The 21,220-nt window shown below is 45.1% G+C and overlaps 1 protein-coding gene across 1 annotated transcript in view; it reads left to right on the plus strand.

Moving 5' to 3' along the window:
• Positions 1-21,220, plus strand: part of TG (thyroglobulin) — a 426,102-nt gene that overhangs the window by 396,469 nt on the left and 8,413 nt on the right. The window contains exons 45-46 of the mRNA XM_040354673.1: positions 718-825; positions 16,812-16,952. Coding sequence (XP_040210607.1) covers positions 718-825; positions 16,812-16,952 — 249 coding nt within the window. The remainder of the gene's footprint in view (positions 1-717; positions 826-16,811; positions 16,953-21,220) is intronic.

The following is a 21,220-nucleotide window of genomic DNA, read 5'->3' on the forward strand; positions in this document are numbered from 1 at the left end:
GATACGCTTAAACATATCTAAGATAGGACGGCTTGCGCCGTGCTATCTTAGATTGCAATATTTTGGATGGCCGCTAGGTGGCGCTTCCATTGCGGTCGGCGTAGAATATGTAAATGAGGAGACACGCCGATTCACGAACGCAGTACTTTTACGCCGTTTACGTAAGAGATAGGCCGCGTAAAGTTAGAGCTAGGCCCTAGTGGAATAGTAATGTCAAGTGTGGCTGCCGTTCCCGCATTGAAATTCGAATTTATTTACGTCGTTTGCGTAAGTCATCCGTGAATCGGGATTTACGTCGTTTACGTCCACGTCGAAATCAAAAGGCCCGTGCGGCGTACTTAGCCGCAATGCACACTGGGAAATGTTGGCGCCCGGCGCATGCGCAGTAAATAAAATCGTAAAAAACGTGAGGTCAAGCGCCATTGACATAAAACACGCCCCCCTCAAACACATTTGAATTAGGCGCCCTTACGCCCGCCGATTTAGGCTACGCCGACGTAACTTAGCAGGCAAGTACATTGTGAATCATGTACTTGCCTCGCTAACTTACGGCGGCGTAGCTTAAATTCCTTAAGCTACGCCGCCGCAAAGTTACGCCAATGTACCTGAATCTACCTAAGAGTCTATACATCCTCTTTTTTTTCTTTTTCTTTTTTTTTAGTCGAACATTAAAATATAAATATATTAAAATGTAATCATTTCAATTTAATTTTGCAGAGACCACTTCATTGCATGTCCAGCAGTCAAAATGGCCGATTACTGGTCCAATAACTCCGAAGGTCGCGTCTTCATGTACTACGTTCCTGAGACTTACTCACAGAGCAGGTGAGAACACACGCTATGCAATCTTGCCCACTGTATTTTTTTTTTCTTTCATTCTTAGACCAAGCCAAACATTGATGGAATATATAAACATGTATGCACAGTATGTTAGATACACTCATGAGAACTTGGTATTGCTCTAATCACAAGCCAACCTTCCCACATGTAGGAAACGTAGAAGGAACATGTGTTTAAATCTCAACAAAAATTTCTTGTAGGCACAGATATAGGAAGAACGGACTTTGTAGGTTTCTTCTGCCAAAAAGACTTTCCCTTTTTTCTAGAAATGTTTTAATGGGCTTTCACACTGGAGTGGTGAGCTCGCAGGAAGGTAAAAAAACTCCTGCTAGTTGCGTCTTTGAAGCGGTGTGTATACCGCTCCTGCCAATTGAAATCAATGGGAGAGGCGCATTGCCGGCGGTTTTAACCCTTTCTCAGCCGCTAGCGCCGCAAAATTAGCGGCTCCCGCCCCAGTGTGAAAGGGGTCTAAGGGAAGGAGGGTTACTATTCTACAGAATCTTGGGGGATATTGTACTCTCTAAGATGGAGATGGATCTGCATAGCCCCCGACTGTCCCTGATTTGGAGCAATGTCCCTCTGTCCCTCTTTCCTCCTCATTTGTCCCTTATTTTGGTCTGATCCATATAGATGTATATAAAATGCACTTTGTATCCACCAAAAATTGTTTCCCAACTCTAAACCTTTCATCTGATTTCTAAATGTCTGCATTTGTAAATTTCAATATAAAGGAATAGTAGTGGTAAAAAAGCACTTGTGGGTTTAACCAATCTTGTTTTTTTTTGTACACGTCTCCTTTAACCACTTAAGGACCGGACCAATATGCTGCCTAAAGACCCAAGGTGTTTTTACAATTCGCAATGCGTCGCTTTAACAGACAATTGCGCGGTCGTGCGACGTGGCTCCCAAACAAAATTGGTGTCCTTTTTTCCCCACAAATAGAGCTTTCTTTTGGTGGTATTTGATCACCTCTCCGGTTTTATTTTTTGCGCTATAAACAAAAATAGAGCGACAATTTTGAAAAAAATTCAATATTTTTTACTTTTTACCATAATAAATATCCCCCAAAAATATATAAAAAAAATATTTTTTTCCTCAGTTTTGGCCGATACGTATTCTTCTACATATTTTTCGTAAAAAAAAACTGCTATAAGCATTTATTGATTGGTTATTGATTGGTTTGCGCAAAAGTTATAGTGTTTACAAAATAGGGGGTAGTGTTATGGCATTTTTATTTATATATTTTTTTACTAGTAATGGCGGCACTGCGACATTATGGCGGACACTTCGGACACTTTTGACACATTTTTGGGACCATTGGCATTTTTATAGCGATCAGTGCTATAAAAATGCATTGATTACTATAAAAATACCACTGGCAGGGAAGGGGTTAACACTAGGGGGCGGGGAAGGGGTTAAGTATGTTCTTTGGGTGTGTTCTAACTGTAGGGGGGGTGGACTCACTAGGGGAAATGACTGATCGCTGTTCATACGGTCATGCATTTCTCCCCTGACAGGACCAGGAGCTGTGTGTTTACACACACAGCTCCCAGTTCTCGCTCTGTAACGAGCGATCGCGGGTGCCCGGCGGTGATCGCGACCACCGGGCATGCGCGCAGGAGTCAGGAGCCCCTAGTGGCTGCTTCGCGAGGCGACTTAGAGCTACTGGCTCTCGCGCAGGAGAGCCAACCTGCGGCCTTAGAACTGCGGCGGCCGTTCGGCATGTAGTTAACCAGTTAAGGACCAGCCGCCGCATTTATACTGCGGCAGGTTGGCTCCCCTGGGTGAATCGCTATAGCTGTACATCGGCTGCTTTAAGAGCTCTAGGGGGCACGATGACGGAGCCGATGCGCGTGCCTGGCGGCCGTGATGTCCACTGGGCACCCGCAATCGCTCCTGAGAGAGACAGAACGAAGACCTGTCAATGTAAATAGACAGATCTCCATTCTGTCCGGGGAGGAAAGACAGATCTGCTGCTCTTACTGATTAGGAGCAACGATCAGTCTCCTCCCCCAGGCAGTCTCATCTCCCCACAGTTAGAAACACTCCCTAGGACAGACACTTAACCCCTTGATCGCCCCCCCTAGAGTTAGCCCCTTTCCTGCCAATGACATTTATACAGGAAACAGTGGCTATTTTTAGCACTGATCGCTGTATAGATGTCAATGGTCCCAAAAAAGTGTCAAAAGTGTCTGATCTGTGCGCCGCAATGTCACAGTCATACTAAAAATCCCAGATCACCGACATTGCGAGTAAAAAAAAAAAAAAGAATAATAAAAATGCCATAAATCTATCCCCTATTTCAGGGATAAGCAATTAGCGGACCTCCAGATGTTGCCAAACTACAAGTCCCATGAGGCATAGCGAGACTCTGACAGCATCAAGCATGACACCCAGAGGCAGAGGCATGATGGGACTTGATGGGACTTGTAGTTTGTCAACAGCTGGAGGTCCGCTAATTGCTTATCCCTGCCCTATTTTGTAGACAATATAACTTTTGCGTAAGCCAATCAATATACGCTTATTGCATTTTTTTCCCCCAATAAAATATAGAAGAATATATATCGGCCTAAACTGAGGAAGAAATTGTTTTTTTTTTACATTTACATTTTTTTGGGGGGGATATTTATTATAGCAAATAGTAAAAAAATATATATATATTTTTTTTTTCAAAAATGTTATGTTTATAGCGCAAAAAATAAAAACTGTAGAGATGATCAAATACCACCAAAAGAAAGCTCTATTTGTGGGGGAAAAAAGGACATCAATTTTGTTCGTGTACAGCGTTGCACGACTATGCAATTGTCAGTTAAAGCATACAGTGCCAAACTCAAAAAATGCCCTGGTCATAAAGGGGGTAAATCCCCTGCTGCGTTAATCTCAAGACTGGATGAAACACAAATCCTATGGCCAGTAAACCTGTTACCAAATATGTACCGCATTTATCGGCGTATATAGCGCGCCGGCGTATAACGCGCACCCCAATTTCAGAGGGAAGTTTCAGGAAACCTTTTTTTTTTTTACATTTTGTGGTCAGTGTCCATCTGCAGCCTCAATGCAGCCTGAGGGGCAGATCCACAAAGATACGCCGGCGTACTTTCAAATTTCCCGCGTCGTATCTTTGGTTTGAATCCTCAAACCAAGATACGACGGCATCTGGGTTAGATCCGACAGGCGTATGGCTTCGTACGCCTTCGGATCTTAGGCCCCGTACACACGAGAGGATCGATCCGCTGAAATTAATGCGCTGACCGGTTTCAGCGGATAGATCCCCTGGTGTGTACAATCCAGCGGATCTGTTTCTGCGGATTTTTGTCCCCGGGGATGGATTTCCAGCGGATAAAAATTTCCTAACATGCTAAGAAATCTATACGCTTGAATCCATTCCAACGGATTGATCCGCTGGTCTGTACAGACTCACCGGATCAATCCGTCCGAATCCATCCCCCGCATGCGTCGTAATGATTCGACGCATGCGTGGAAGTCCTTATATCACAGCGTCGCGTACGTCGCCGCGTCATCATCGCAGCGACGGCGCGACGCGTCACCGCGGACGGAATTCCACAGGGATTTTGATCTCCTGGTTAGTACAACCAGGAGATCAATATCCGCCAGAGGATTTATCCGCAGAAACGGTCCGGAGGACCGTATCCGCGGATAAATCCTCTCGTGTGTACTAGGCATTAGATGCAATACTTCGGCGTCCGCTGGGTGGAGTTCTCGTCGTTTTCTGCGTTGAGTATGCTAATTAGCTATTTCCGACGATCCACGAACGTACCCACGGCCGTCGCATTCTCTTACGTCGTCTCTAGTCGGCTTTTTCCGGCGTATAGTTAAAGCTGCTATTTTGCGGCGTATAGTTAGACTTGCCATGTTAAGTATGGCCGTTGTTCCCGCGTCGAAATTTGATTATTTTTTTTTTGCGTAAGTCGTTCGTGAATCGGGATGGACGGAATTTACGTCCAGGTCAAAACCAATGACGTCCTTGCGACGTCATTTAGTGCAATGCACGGCGGGAAATTTAGGGTCGGCGCATGCGCAGTTCGTTCGGCGCGGGGACGCGCTTCATTTAAATGAAACACGCCCCCCTACTCGCCGATTTGAATTAGGCGCCCTTACGCCGCAAGAGATACACTACGCCGCCGTAACTTACGGCGCAAATTCTTTCTGGATTCGAAGCAACAAAAAGTAAGCGGCGTATCTCCCATACGCTGCGCCGGTGCAGATCTCTGTGGATCTGCCCCAATGTGCCCATCTCCAGTCTATGCGCTCATCTCCAGTAATCCAAACGTGTCACTCACTGTGGGTGCTCTGTTGGTCCAGATGGTGGTGGACTGGGGTCGCTGTTGTCCCTGCCTCTGTCAGCGGCGGTGGGAGATCGTATTCCTCCGGTGCTGTGGAGAGGGGGACAGCGTTCCGTGAAGCACAGTGGTCACTTCCAGGTACAGATCGCGGGAGGATACACAGTCCCGCCTCCGCCATCGGCATTGGACCAGCTCCTGTGATTGATAGAACACTGGTCCAATGCCGATGGCGGAAGCGGGACTGTGTTAGAGCCGAGTAAACAGGAGAGACGGCTCGTAATTTCCATCAGCACTTGGCGGCACTCGGCAGCGCTCGTCCCCCTCCTTCTCCTCCGAGCCCAAGGTACACTATCGGCGTATAACGCGCACTCGTGATTTCCCTTCTATTTTCAGGGGGAAAAGGTGCGCGGTATACGCCGATAAATGCGGTACTTGATCTGAGTATTTAGCTGTTTGCCTGGAGTTCAGCTTCCATGATATATTAATAAACCCAAAGCTCTATTTAAATTATTGCGTCTTTTTATATCCGTCTGGCCTTCGGTTGCAAAAAGACCAAGGCATATATTAGAACGCTGCAGATTGGACAGAGGTCCCTTTTTTCTTCTTCTCCATTTTTTTTTTGTAAACCACAAATAACAAAGCAGCACACCCGGCCTTGTCAATGTGTTTAGATTACAAGATCTTCCAAGGAACACATATCTGTTTCTTTTGGCGCGATATTAAATTCCATCCAGTGACAGCTGAAAAGAGACATTATAAATATAACATGTCTCTGCTGGCTCAGCATCACAGCCAAACTTTTATCAGTGTACAAAGGATCCTTGTCAGAGTTAAAGGGACACTCCACTCAAGCTGGACCATCTAGAACAGAAATACATTATATGGCCAAAAGTTATGTTGACCTCCCTCCAAATGACTGGGTTCAGGTGTTCCAAGCAGGGCCGCTGATAGGGGAGGACCACCAGCCCTCCTGTAGGGGGCCCAGGCACACAGAGGGGCCCGAACAGCAGGAGGAATCAGTGTGGCCGGGCAGAGAGGCAATTGCAGAAAGATGCCCTGTGCTGCTCCCTGCAGCAGCTGAAAGACAGTTTCTCTTCCTCCCGTCGGCATTCAGCTGCTGCAGGGAGAGACACAGGGCATCGTTCCTTTAATTACTCCCCCCCCCCTGCACCGATTCCCCTCCCTGGTCTGCCCACTTCTGATCCCCCCGTGTACCCCCCTGTCACTGTGCCAAGCCCCCTCCCATGGCACTGCCGGCTTCCCTGTCCTGTAAAAAAAATAATAATAATAATTTAAGTGTAATACATAGTAATAAAAAAAAACGATACTTTTTAAAATTTAAAAAAGGCTAATTTTAGTGTATTTTTTGTGAAAATATTGTTTTGATTCATGGGGGGGGGGGGGGTCTGCCAGGTAGGCTGTACGGGGCCCCATAATTTCAACTTTAAATGGGTTTTCCAGACATTTTTTAAGTTTATTAAAAGTCAGCAACTGGCTTTTAATAAACAGACACTTACCTGCTCCACGGCTCCAGCGACGCGCCGGCCCGGGGTTCAGCTCCTCGCCCCCCCTCGCCGGCCGGCGTCTTCTTTCCTATTGTGGGCACCCGGCAGTGACAGCTTTCGGCTTCAAGGCCGGGCACCCATTGCGCATGCGCGAGCGGCACTGCGCATGCGCGAGCGGCGCGGCGCCGTCCGATTGGACAGGCGTTCGCCTACAGGGAGGGGCTGTGAAAAGGCGATTAAGCTAATCGCCTTTCCAGCCCCTCAGCGGAAGGAGGAAGTGGGACAGGAAGTCCCCTTCTCCTGAAGCCCCCACTCCCCCCCCAAAAAAATTACATGCCAAATGTGGCATGTAGGGGGGAGAGGAGTGGGTTAAGCGGAAGTTCCATTTTTAGGTGGAACTCCGCTTTAATGAGTGAAACAAGTATTTGGCCCCTTCGTAAAACGTGACTTAGTATTTGGTGGCAAAACCCTTGTAGGCAATCACAAAAGTCAGACGTTTCTTGTAGTTTGTGACCAGGTTTGCACACATCTCAGGAGGGATTTTGTCCCACTTCTCTTTGCGGATCCTCTCCAAGTCATAAGGTTTCATGACGTTTGGTAACTCGAACCTTCAGCTCCCTCCACATATCCATGGGATTAAGGCCTGGAGGCTGGCTGGGCCACTCCAGGCCCTCAATGTGCTTCTTCTTAAACCACTCATTTGTTGCCTTGGCCATGTGTTTTGGGTCATTGTCATGCTGGAATACCCATCCACGACCCATTTTCAATGCCCTGGCTGAGGGAAGGAGTTTTACAGTAATCCTCACACAGAGCCATAGAAGATGCCATCTGGAGTTTGGGGGAAGGTGGCACACAGAATAAGTATGAAAAACTCTATAATACCCCCTAGAACAGTGGTTTGCAACCAGAGCCCAGTATTTTCCAAAACCTCCCATGCCCCAACAGTATAGGAAAAAATCATATGACTACTCACACAATAAAATGAAATGCAAAATATGTACTGAAATACTGTTAGGCTCTGGATTGGGCTGGGTGTTACTGTGGGGGTGGGGTTCTGGAGGGGGTTAGAGGAATCTGAATCAGGCTCGGTTGCAAGGGCAATGTTTCTCAACTCCAGTCCTTAAGTACCCCCAACGGGTCATGTTTTCAGGGTTTCCCTCAGATGAAACCGCTGTGGTAATTACTAAGCAGGGTCGATCCGCCCTATAGGCTCACTATGCAAGCCGCTTAGGGCCCCGCAAAGCTGCCGAGGGCCTCCCAAATTACTAGAGACCCCGCCTGGAGAGAAGTCATTTTCAGCCCCTCACCCCGCTTCTCAACTCGCTGGCTGCATGGGAGAAGAGGTAAGAAGTCAGCACCCCCCACTTCTCACTTTAATGTAAGATGTAATTTGCCACAGCAGAACACCCCCTCCCCCCGCTTCTCAACTCTAATATCTTTAATGTGACATGTCACTGTCGGCAGCGCCCCCCCACTTCTCAACTTTAATGTGACATGCCATTTTGCTTAGGGCCCCAGGGAGGTCAGGATCGGAACTGTTACTAAGGCAGTAAAACTGTTAAAATCAGCTGTGCAAAATAAAGGAAAGCCTGAAAACAAGACTTGTTGGAGGTACTTGAGGACTGGAGTTGAGAAACATTGCTGTAGGGAATGAGGTTTTTGGAGGGAGTTGGGGAAAACTGTGGGAGATAGGGTCTCTGGAGGGGAATGAGGGTCTCTCCAGGAGGCTGTTGACTTGGCAGGGCTGCTGTAGAAGACTGAGTTCTGCAGGAGCTGGGGGGCACTGTGGGAGGTTGGGGGTAAATGTGGAACAAGGTTGGAGGTTGGCTATGGGGGGCTGGAGGCTTTTCAGTAGGCTGGGGGGCACTACATGGATCTGGGTGGTGTGGTCCACTGTGAAAGATTGGGGGCATTATGGGAGCTGGAAGGCACTGTGGGAGGTCGGGCTGAAAACTGGGACACTGTTGAAAGTTGGGGGGAAACTTTGGAGGGGGGCAGGAGGGTCTAAAGAAGGCCGAGAGGCACTGCAGGAGATTGGGTGGCACTGTGTGAGGTTGGGGCTCACCGTGGGGATCGAGGGGTACTGGAGTCCACTATAGAGGGTTGCGGGGCATTGCTGTAGCCAAGATTCACTGTGAGGCCTCATACACACGACCGAACATGTCTGCTGAAACTGATCCGTCGGACCAGTTTCCGTGGACATGTTCGCTCGTCTGTACGGCCGACCGAACAATTTTCCGGCGGATCGGACAAGTTTCCAGCGGACAAATGTTTCTTAGCATGCTGAGAAACATGTCCGCTGGAAGCCTGTCCGTCGGACATGTTTGGTCGTCTGTACAACTCACCGGACATGTCCGCTCGGCCGAAAGCCCTCGCATGCGTTGAAATGATTCGACGCATGCGTGGAAGCATTGACCTTCCAGGGTCACGCACGTCACCGCGACGGCGCGGTCACGTCACCACGTTCACTGTCCGCGGGAAATTTGGTCTGATGATGTGTACAGCCATCAGACCAAAATCCGCCAGCGGACATGTCCGATGAAAACGGTCCATGGACCGTTTTCATCGGACATGTCCCGTCGTTTGTACAAGGCCTAAAATGTTGGGACAAAATGTGGGACATCTTAGAGGTTGGGGGCACTATGGGGCACTGGAGGCTCTGCTGTAGGCTGGATGGTACAATGGGAAGTTGGGGCACACTGTGGAGATTCAGGGGCACTTTGGTTCACTCTGGAAGGTTGGGAGGTATTATGGAAGCTGGCAGGCACTGTTGGATGTTAAGGCATCTGCAGCTGACTGGAAGCCCAATAGGAGAAAGGCCACGGCCTGCAGTGGACCACAGCCGGTGGTTAAGAACCACTGCTCTAGAGGCATTTTCAGAGGCTTGCTCAATCTGACTGCAGGAGATCCTGGGAAAATCAAGCCATATTCTCTCAATGTGAAAATGTATATTGGAATTTATATGTATGTTTTCTTCTTTGGACCCAGGACAGCTGTTAACAAAAAAAAATTCTTACATTTGCCTCAAGCACGACTCTGTTAATATGGAGCTTAGGATGAGAATTTGGCTGCCATTAAGAAATAATAAGTTCATAAATCACCATTAGTTCATTTACTTTTACAATCTTGTTTATTACATGGGTTCCCAAGTGAAGAAAAGTCACAGTAATCTGTATATTAACTGTAATAATTTTCTGAAGGGAAGATATAAAAACAAAAATCAATCACAGTACAATATATAACAAGACATGAGAACTGCACAGCTGTGTACATCTATCATTGAAGGGGAAGTGAGTCCATGGCATGAACTTTATTGCAGGGATCATACAGATAATTTAATGTAAAGAATGTATAAACAGCAGTTACTTGCAAAAAAAAAAAAAACTTCACGTCAAAATGATCAGCAGATCCACCAATGGAAGCAGCTGAAGTTTTGTACGGATCTCAGCTTTTTCTGTAAAAGTCAGACTTGGTTCCATTAAATATGTTTTCAGATTTACCTACAGCTCCACATTACCTGAAATTCTTCATTGTTACTGTAATGCCGTGTACACACAATCAGAAATTCCGACAAGAAAAACGTGGATTTTTTACCGACTGAATTTTGGCTCAAACTTGTGTTGCATACACACGGTCACACAAAATTCCGCCCGTCAAGAACACTACAACGAGTCAAGAAAAATGAAGTTCAATGATTCCGAGCATGCGTCAAATTGATTCCGGACATGCGTGTTTTTTTTTGCATGTCGGAATTCCATACAGACGATCGGAATTTCCGACAAGAACTTTTCCCGTCGGAAAATGTGAGAACCAGCTCCCAAATTTTTGGTGTCGGAAATTCAGACAGAAATAGTCAGATGGGGCCTACACACGGTCGGAATTTCCGACCAAAAGCTCACATCTCAAGTTTCTTGTCGGAAATTCCGATCGTGTGTAAGTGGCAGTAGTGTATGTCAAGGCAAAAGTTTATTTTTTAAAGCTTCAGTTGGTAGGGAAGGGTAGAAACTTGCTAAGTTATCTTTTGTTCTCTGCATCCTGCTTGGGAGATTTCCCTTCACTTCCTGTTCTGGAGATGCAAAAAGAAAATCTCATCAAAGTCGACATCATCTTATAAAGTTTAAGGCTTCATGCACAATGGAGCTGATAAACTGCAGTTTATTGGAGTTTGGGCGTTTTTTGTGTCCATGCACAAAAAACACAAACAGCAGAGCTCAATGAAATTGGTATAAAAGCTTTATAGTCTTGAAGTAGAAAAAAATCAATTACATTAATATTGCACTAAAAATAAAAAGTCATATAGCTACATGAAGTTAAAAATGCACACAATAATAGAAACATGTAGCTAATAATTGATATGGTAAAAATAGGGTATTAAAATAATAGTACCACTGCAGAGTCAAGGTGGGAGGGGTTAACATCAATCCATAGGTAGGCAAGGGCCCCCGGAATGGGACTGTCGCGACTCCAAAAAAGTGGCCACTGGAACCCAGATGGAATGGGGAAAGTGCGGTGTAATTGCTCAAATATCCCGCTGTTCATGAAGTCCCCATTAATCAACAAGGTGTGGAAGTAGCTCTGGAATCCCAAGGGTGAATGCAGCAGGCAGCACTATAGGAGACAGACCGCTCGTAGGGTGACCACGTGTCCCGGATTGCCCGGGACAGTCCCACATTTTGCAGGTCTGTCCCGGGCACCTTCATTTCAGGACAATACAGTGTCCCGGAATGAAACTGACACAGCCACCCCCCAAGCCAAACTAATGCCCCCAAAAGAGGCCGCCACATCACCACTTTACTCACTGACAGTACTTGTCCTGGCCGGGAATGCCTGGAGGAGCACAATCCTGCCCCCTGCTTGTGATTGGAGAAATCATAAATCCCGCCTCTTGTGTCCAATCACTGTGCTGTGATGGAAGTAAACAGAAGCAGAAGGAGACAGGACTCGGGTGCAGTAGTGGTCGTTTTGGCTTGAGGGGGAAGCCGTGACTGACATGTTTCGCTCTGCAGAGCTTTTTCAAAGTCAAAGCAGCGCAGCGCGAAAAATGTCAGTCACGGCTTCCCCCTCGAGCTAAAACGACCACTACTGGGACTTTAAATGAGAGATGTATACCAAAAAAGCAGTCATTGCAAAGAATATTTTTTTACTGTACCTTTATGAGGTCATGTACAGCATACTCAATGTCAAAAAGTGCATACACAAGATCGCATAAATGCAAGGCATGCTAAAAACCACATATACATATTGATTAGACATGTGCAGACTGGAATATTTAGTTTCGTTTTTCGTTTGGAAAATAAATGTATTTAGTTACTCCCGAAAATCGTTTTGATTTATTTCGTTTTTCGTTGGGGAATAGCTTTCGTCCGAAAATCCAATAATACTTGGTTTCTGTCGAATTGGTCAAAAGAATATTCGCCGGAAGGTCGAATCTTTGTTTGTTTTTGGCTAATGGTCAAAAAATATTTGACGGAACGTCGAATCTTTACGTCGATTTGTACATTTCCGTTCGAATATTCCGCCTACAAGAATTCTAATGTTGTATGACTAGTAATAATGTCGAATCTATTCTCTATAATGTCGAATCTATTTTCTCATAAATCGAAATCTATTCTCTGTAATGTCGAATCTATTATTTCTATAGTGTTGAATCTTTTCTCTATAATGTCGGATCTTTTCTCTATGATGTCGAATCTTTTCCCTATAATGTCGAATCTCTCTATATCTAATTTTTACCGCAACAAAAAGGAAAATAAAGCAATTTTTATGTCGGATCTTTCGGTTTTCGTTTCTTGCACTTTCGTTATCGTTTGTTTAAACGATAACGAAAAAAACAGATTTTTGGACGAAAATGCATTCTAACGAAAACGAATGCACATGTCTAATATTGATGCCATGATACTTTGGCATATCATGGGGTGAAGACACGTCCTGCACAACATAGGCCACTGGAAGGGCTGGATGGTATTTAAAAGTCTTGAGTGGAACAATGTAAAAAACATATAAGAAAATCATCTGTATGGACATCATGCATCTATGTAGGCTCAACGCGTTTCATTGGGGTATGCCAACTCTTCAGGTGTGAATGCAATGGTGATCTTTAAAGAGACATAACCATATGGTATAATTTTGTATCTAAATAATAAGGATAAGTAATGTGTATAAGGGACAGAATGGGCATCCCTATAAATACTCACGTCAACTGCATAGATGTGAAGATAGGATTGGAGCTGCTCGAGATGTCTGGCATGGGAGCTCAGGTAGAGACATACGTGGACAGGCCGGGAGCACTGTGGATTCTGTTTAGAAATAGCACTGAGGGAATAACACTACTCCACTGTTCATAAACATAAGGCGGTAGTGAAGTGGTTAATGTATATACAGTATTAATAGAGTAATGTACCCTAAAGATATAAGACTTTAAATTCAGCTTTCTGTCAGCCAGAGTATCCTCATGGATCTCTTGAGTAATCTACAGCAGTGGTTCTCATCAAGATTGAGAACAGGGCTTCCAACATGTTCAATGCCCCTACAGCAAAAAAACATTTATACTGAGGTTGGGTGTCACTGTGAGGGAATCTGAATTTCAAAGGAGTCTTGGGGTCTCTGCAGCAGACTTGGTGTCACTGTAGGAAATTCTAGATGAAGCTGGGGTAACTGTGGGTGAAAGAGTTTCTGGAGGGGGGCTGTGGGTCTACCCAGGGCTGTCTAAATAGAATCATGGGCCCCTGGGCAAAGTAATGCTCTGGGGCCCCTACAATGATGACAGTGCAAGTAAACAGACATCAAGTAGGTAGGAGGCAGACTGCCTCCCCTGTGTATCCATCACTCTCAGTGCCATCATGGGGAGCCCCCAATTTCGGGGCAGCGTGGGCTCAAGGACCAGCTGTTTTGGGCAAAGTGCAGGGGCCCCCCATGCAGCTGGGGCTCCTGGGCAGTGCCCAGGTGTGCCCTCTCATTAAGACAGCCCTGGGTCTACCCTGGAGACTAGGGGCTTTCCTAGAAGATCAGTTTTGGACTGGAGTGCACTGCAGAGACTAGAGGAGCTGTAGGAAGCTTTGTAGCAGGCTAGAGGGCTGAAGGGCACTGTTGGAATTCGGTGAGCACTGTGTGGGGTTGAAGGCTCTCAGGGGGCTTGGGGCACTGTGGGATGTTGAAGGTCACTGTGAATCACTATGGGAGCTGGGAGGCACTGTGGGAGGTTAGGGGATCTGCAGGTGGCTGGAGGCCCAAAAGGAGGGAGGCCGTGGCCTGGCAGTAGGGTCTGGAGGTTGAGACTACTAATCTACAGAATGCGAGAAGGATGAGAGTTTATGTTGTAAGCTGGGCCAAAATAACCATCAAGCCTGCTACATATTATATTGCTTTTTATGTGCCTCTTAAGCCCTGTACACACGATCGGATATCTGATGGAATCTAATCCGATGGATTTTTTCGGCGGATATCCGATGAAGCTGACTTTCACCAGTCTTGCCAACACACCATCAGTCAAAAATCCGACCGTGCCAAAACGCGGCGACGTAAAGCACTACGACGTGCTGAGAAAATGAAGTTCAATGCTTCTGAGCATTTGTCGACTTGATTCTGAGCATGCGTGGATTTTTGACCGATGGACTTCCCCACAGACGATCGTTTTTTCTATCGTTTTTTTATCCATAGGAAAAATGTAAAACATGTTCTATTTTTTTTCACTGATGGAAAACAAACCGATGGGGCCCACACGCGATCGGTTTGTCCGATGAAAACAGTCCATCGGTCCGTTTTCATTGGACAAACCGATCGCGTGTACAGGGCTTTAGAGTAGAGGTGAAGGCATATGCCTGTGTCCCAGAGCATGGGGTGCAGGTTTGTCCTGATACCAATCCAGAGGGCTAGTAAATCTGAAGAAGAAAAGATTGATGCTACTCCCGACTAATCCCTGCCCATGAGGACTTATGTGGTAAACTGCGTCGAATTTTGGTCAAACAGCAGGCTTGAGAATATAAAGAAGAAAGAACCGTCATTACTCCCGACCAGCCCTGGTAAATAAATGATAAGGAGCAGCCTCAGCCTACATGTCTCCACCAAACCACACACACTGATGCATTTCACCCCACCTACCAGGGCATAGTCATAGGGCCCCTTTGACTAAGCCCCGGTGGATGGGGTGAATGCATCAGTGTGTGTGGTTTGGTGGAGACATGTAGGCTGAGGCTGCTCCTTATCATTTATTCACCTGGGCTGGTTGGGAGTAATGACGGTTCTTTCTTCTTTATATTCTCAGGCCTGCTGTTTGACCAAAATTTTACGCAGTTTACCACATAGGTCCTCATGGGCGGGGACTAGTAGGGGATGTGTTGGATTTTAATGTGCAATACAGTGGAACCTTGGATTACAAGCATAATCTGTTCCAGGAGAATGCTTGTAATTTAAAGCACTTGCATATACTACGAGTAAGCATCACATGATGCGAAACATGTCAGCTCTTTTTTCCTAGTCCACTTCTTGTTTGACTGCATGAATTTTGGCTGTTTTTTCCATATGAATTTTTGTTGTTTTTTCATGTTTTGAATAAAGACATCGTTTTTGAGGAGTGCGGCGATCCAGGATTTTTCTTTCATCCCATGCTAATTGAGCACAGCCAGCACCCTCTTGGTTTGTTGGGACGGAAGCAACGGGGATTAATTGTTTTATAGAGCGGTATACTTTTCTTCACTTGCATATCAAATTGAGTTTCCACATAGAAGTCAATGGAAACGAAGATAATTCATTCCGCATTGACTTCTATGGCATGCAACAACGTGTGTGGCCAGAGGTGGGGGGCGCCGGAGAGCCTCAAAATTACTCGAGGACAGCTCGGCTGATCTCGGAAACCCTCGGACACATTCAAGAACGGAGTATTTCAGAGTATTTTTAAACGGCTCTGAACCGTTCCGAGTGTCACCGGCGCCCAAATGTGGTACTGCACACCCCATTAGCTTGAATTCTGCGCGTTTTTGCGAGACAAAAAATAAAGTTGCTTGTTATTCAAAACGCTTGTTAACCACGTTACTCGTAAACCAAGGTTCCACTGTAATGTTTTCCTGGACTCGCATTGCATTCTTTCATCGCTCTTAAATCCTAGAGTTGTCGTAGGAACATGTGTCTTTATTGGAGGATTTTCCTTCTTATACGGATTCAATAATTTCCATTTGGGATTATTAAATTATTCTGAATCCGAATCGAATGACAACCCAAAATTTTTGTATTTCTCCTCACTTTCTGCCTCTGTGATAATGGTCACCAGGCCAGGCGTGAATCTCCCCAACGGGGTCCTAAACCGCAATAAAAACTCAACAAAGGGTCTAACCCTGTAATAAAATACGCTTGAATGTTCCATGACAACAGTGTTGTACTTTATTAGCCATCCTTTAAAATGTAGACATTGGGCCAGATTCACAAAGAGTTACGCCGGCGTATCAGTAGATACGCCGACGTAACTCCGAATCTAAGCCCGTCGTATGTCTAAATGTATTCTCAAACTGAGATACACTTAAACATGCCTAAGATAGGACTGCCTGCGCCGTAGTATCTTAGGGTGCAATATTTACGTTGGCCGCTAGGTGGCGCGTCCATTGAGGTCGGCGTAGAATATGCTAATGAGTAGTTACGCCGATTCAGGAACGTATGCTTGCCCGTCGCAGTAAAGATACGCCGTTTCCGTAAGAGATACGCGGCATAAAGATAAACATGCCCCCTAGGTGGCGTATCCTATGTTAAGTATGGCCGTCGTTCCCGCGTCGAAATTTTGAAATTTAACGTCGTTTGCGTAACTCGTCTGTGAATAGGGCTGGACGTCAATTACGTTCAGGTCGAAACCAATGACGTCCTTGCGACGTCATTTAGCGCAATGCACGTCGGGAAATTTTAGGGACGGCGCATGCGCATTAGGTTCGGCGCGGGAACGCGCCTAATTTAAATGCTCTACGCCCCCTACCCGGCTGATTTGAATTACGCGGGCTTGCGCCGGGGGATTTACGCTACGCCGCCGCAACTTTACAGGCAAGTGCTTTGTGAATCAAGCACTTGCCCGGAAAACTTGCGGCGGCGTAGCGTAAATGCGATACGTTATGCCACCGCAGATCTACGTGAATCTGGCCCCAATATCTTTTGTTGGCTAAGTGTATATTATTATTCTTTTTTTCAGTTCCGGTCTGGATCTGCCTGAAGATGTCATTTACACTTTTGGAATTCCTTTTCACTCGCTTTATAGAAATCAGTTTTCTGATGAGGAGAGGAAGCTTTCCCTACAGATCATGCAGTACCTGGCTAACTTTGTAAAGACGGGGTGAGTATGGTACTACCATTACCAAGTAAAGCTGCACGATTAATCATTAACCACTTCCATACCGGGCACTTATACACCTTCCTGGCCAGACCAATTTTCAGCTTGCACTGTTGCACTTTGAATGACAATTGCGCGGTCATGCTACACTGTACCCAAACTATATTTTTAACATTTTGTTCCCACAAATAGAGCTTTTTTGGTGGTATTTGATAACCTTGCAATTTTTATTTTCTGCAAAAAAAAAAATTAAAAATTACTGAAAATTTTGAAGAAAAAAATAACTTTTTTTTTTGTTTCAGTTACAAAACATTGTAAATAAGTATGTTTTCTCCTTCACTGATGGGCACTGATGGTACTGCACTGACGGGCACTGATAAGGCGGCACTGATGGGCACCAATGAGATGGCACTGATGAGGTGGCATTGATGGGCACTGATGATGAGCACTAATATGCGGCACTGATGGGCACTGATAGGTGGCACTGATATGCAGCACGGATGGGCACCGATAGGCAGCACGGATGGACACTGATAGGCGGCATGGATGGGCACTGATAGGCGACACGGATGGGCATGGATAGGCAACACGGATGGACACTGATAGGCGGCATGGATGGGCACGGTTGGGCTGCCCCCCCTTTAGAGAGATTCATTGTCTTTATTTTTAGGTGATCATGGTCACCAGGACCAAAGAGGAGAGAAAATTCAGAGTTTTGATTGTAGGAACAGTGTGGAAATCTTCCAATATGACACCAGTTCTTGCCTAGGAGGGGATTTTACTTTTAAAAAACTTCCTCTCACTTCTTGTTGTGTCTACGGGACAAGGAGTGGAGGGGGATCTCTTGGATGGGACACAGATGGGGGGGGAAAAATGTAATTTTAATCATTCTCAGCTCCAGGGGTCAGCAACCTGTCAATCTCAGTCTATCCGTTGATTGCAGGCATGTGGCTGGTAGATTGTACAGTAACTGACTCCCTCATGTGTGGCTATTGCAAGGTGATAGATTCCATTCCTTCAGCTGCCTGGGGTATGAAAATGTGCATTCCAGCTGACACTTTCCCCCGGCCGCACTCTGTCTACAGCGGACACCCCGCATCTTTACTGTAGTCTGAGGGTTGTGAGGCTAGACAGCCGTTCCATCCATGCATTGTTACTCCCCTGCTACTTGCTCCTGACCCCTGCACTGTGCATTACACACTACTGACCTCTGCATTCTGTGTTACCTACTCCTGACCCTTGCACCCTACATTATATTATTGACTTCTGTGTTACATACGATTGACCTCTGCACTCTGTGATACTACTGACCTCTGAACTATTATATTATTATGTTACTAATTGCACCTAAAGTCTGCGTTACATACTATTAACCCCTGAACTCTGCATTACTTACTACTGACCCCTGAACTCTACATTACATACTACTGACCCCTGAACTATGCATTATATACTACTGACCCCTCGACTTTGCATTATATACTACTGACCCCTGGACTTTGCATTATATACTACTGACCCCTGGACTTTGCATTATATACTACTGACCCCTGGACTTTGCATTATATACTACTGACCCCTGAACTATGCATTATATACTACTGACCCCTGGACTTTGCATTATATACTACTGACCCCTGGACTTTGCATTATATACTACTGACCCCTGGACTTTGCATTATATACTGCTGACTTCTGAACTCTGCGTTACTTATTATTGATCCCTGCACTCTCGATTACTTATTACTGACTCCTGAACTCTGCATTATATACTACTGAACCTGAACACTGCGTCGCTTACTACTGACCCCTGCACCCTCCATTACATACCAGCGACCCCTGAACTCTGCATTACATACTAGTGACCCCTAAACACTGCATTATATACTAATAGTACTGACTCCTCAACTCTGCATTACATACTGCTGACCCCTGGACTCTACATTATATACTACTGACTTATGAACTCTGCGTTACTTATTACTGACCCCTACACTCTCCATCACTTATTACTGACCCCTGAACTCAGCATTATATACTACTGAACCTGAACACAGCAATACATACTACTGACTCCTGAACTCTGCGTTGCTTACTACCGACCCCTGCACCCTCCATTACATACCAGCGACCCCTGAACTCTGCATTACATACTAGTGACCCCTGAACACTGGATTATATACTACTAGTACTGACTCCTTAACTCTGCATTACATACTACTGACCACTGAACTCTGCATTACATACTACTGACCACTGAACTCTGCATTACATACTACTGACCACTGAACTCTGCATTATATACTAATGACCCCTGGACTCTGCATTATATACTACTGACTTCTGAACTCTGCGTTACTTATTACTGACCCCCTGCACTCTCGATTACTTATTACTGACCCCTGAACTCTGCATTATATACTACTGAACCTGAACACTAGATATGTGCATTCCCGTTCGTACGAATATTATTTTCGTACGAAAATGTTCATTTTCGTACCCGCAGAATAATGTGTACATACGAAAAAATTTAAGCACCAAAATACGAAAACGACGGGATTACGAATGAGTCGCATAACGAACAACCGCAAATACAAACGAACGATCCGACGAAAATACGACAAAACGAAAACGGCAAAAGAACGAATATGACATCTATAACAAAAGACTTGCATTCTTTATTTTGTTTGAATCCTTTTTCTGTTCGTATTTTGATTTTCAGTCGTATGTTCATATGACATCTAACAAAAGATTTTCATTCTGTATTTTGTTTGAATCCTTTTTCTGTTTGTATGTTCATATGACATCTATAACAAAAGATTTGTATTCTGTATTCTGAATTCCTTTTTTCTGTTCATAATTTGGTTTCAAAATACAGATTGCAAATCTTTTGTTATAAGATGTCATTTTCGTTTTTTTGAATGGACAGTGAGTGTAGTTAGTTAGTGAAGCAGCTTCTCTTTTGTGCTGAGTAGTACAGTAAAGCCAAATAAAATTTTCTGTGGATTTTCGTCTGAAGGGAGATCAGTTGGCCAGACTTTTGAACCTGGAACTCAAAAATGGTTTTCTGATGGAGTTTAAAAACGAACGAACGTTCGGTAAAACGATCGTTTTTATGATTGTTGTTAAAAAAGTCTGACCAAGTGTATGGGGCTTAACAATAGTTAATATGGATGAGCCGCGTGTTGAAAGTGCCGCGAATCCCGCGATATATTTACGAAAGTACAAAATGATGATAATTCACAAAAATTATTGTCTAACAAGTAACGAACATGAATTAAACAGAATAACGAACCATCCCGCATGTACGAAAATAAAACGGTAACCAAAATACGAAACGATCGGAATACGAAAAAATCGCGTCGTACGAAAAACGAACGGGAACAAACAGGAAAACGGGCGTCTTACCAAAAACGAACGGGAACGAACCTACGGAACGATACGAAACAGAACAAAAAAAAACGAAAAAAAATTCTGTGCACATGTCTACTGAACACTGCAATACACACTACTTATTCCTGAACTCTGCGTTGTTTACTACTGACCCCTGCGCCCTCCATTACATACCAGCGACCCCTGAACTCTGCATTACATAACAGTGACCCCTGAACTCTGCATTGCATTCTAGTAACCCTTGAACTCTGCATTACATACTATTGACCCCCTGAACACTGCATTATATACTACTGACTCCTCAACTCTTTGATACATAGTACTGACCTCTGAACTCTCTATTACTTATTTCTGGTGCCTGAACTCCACATTACATACCGTCTTTCCCCGAAAATAAGACTGGGTCTTATATTAATTCTGGCTACAAAAAAACACACTAGGGCTTATTTTCAGGGGATGTCTTATTTATTTATGGTATGTACAAAAAAGTTTCTCCCCCTGTCAGCTATGGAGTCAGCATTGTGAAATTCTGTAATCCCAAAAATAAACCTTTGTTTAAAGACCTTATGAAATTATGTAATCCGTTCTGTAAAAAGATTATATCATGTGCAGTGTGTCTCCTTGTGTAGCAGCATTGTGGAAAATACCTTATTTACAGTGCCGCTTGCCGCTCACGTGACCCGCTATAGCTCTTCTTCCGTACTCCAAATACTGCAGAGGGAGGGGCCAAGATCCCCAATGACGTCAGCCCCACTCTGAGTACTGCAGTGGGAAGGGGCTTAATAACGTTTTATTGAAAAAAAACAGCTGACATCAGCCGGGAGGAGAGGAGAAGAGCTCCAGGAGGGTCACGTGAGCGCCCGGCAGTGCTGTAAATA

This window comes from Rana temporaria, chromosome 5, assembly GCF_905171775.1.
Source record: "Rana temporaria chromosome 5, aRanTem1.1, whole genome shotgun sequence".
In the NCBI taxonomy this organism is placed as follows: Eukaryota; Metazoa; Chordata; class Amphibia; order Anura; family Ranidae; genus Rana; species Rana temporaria.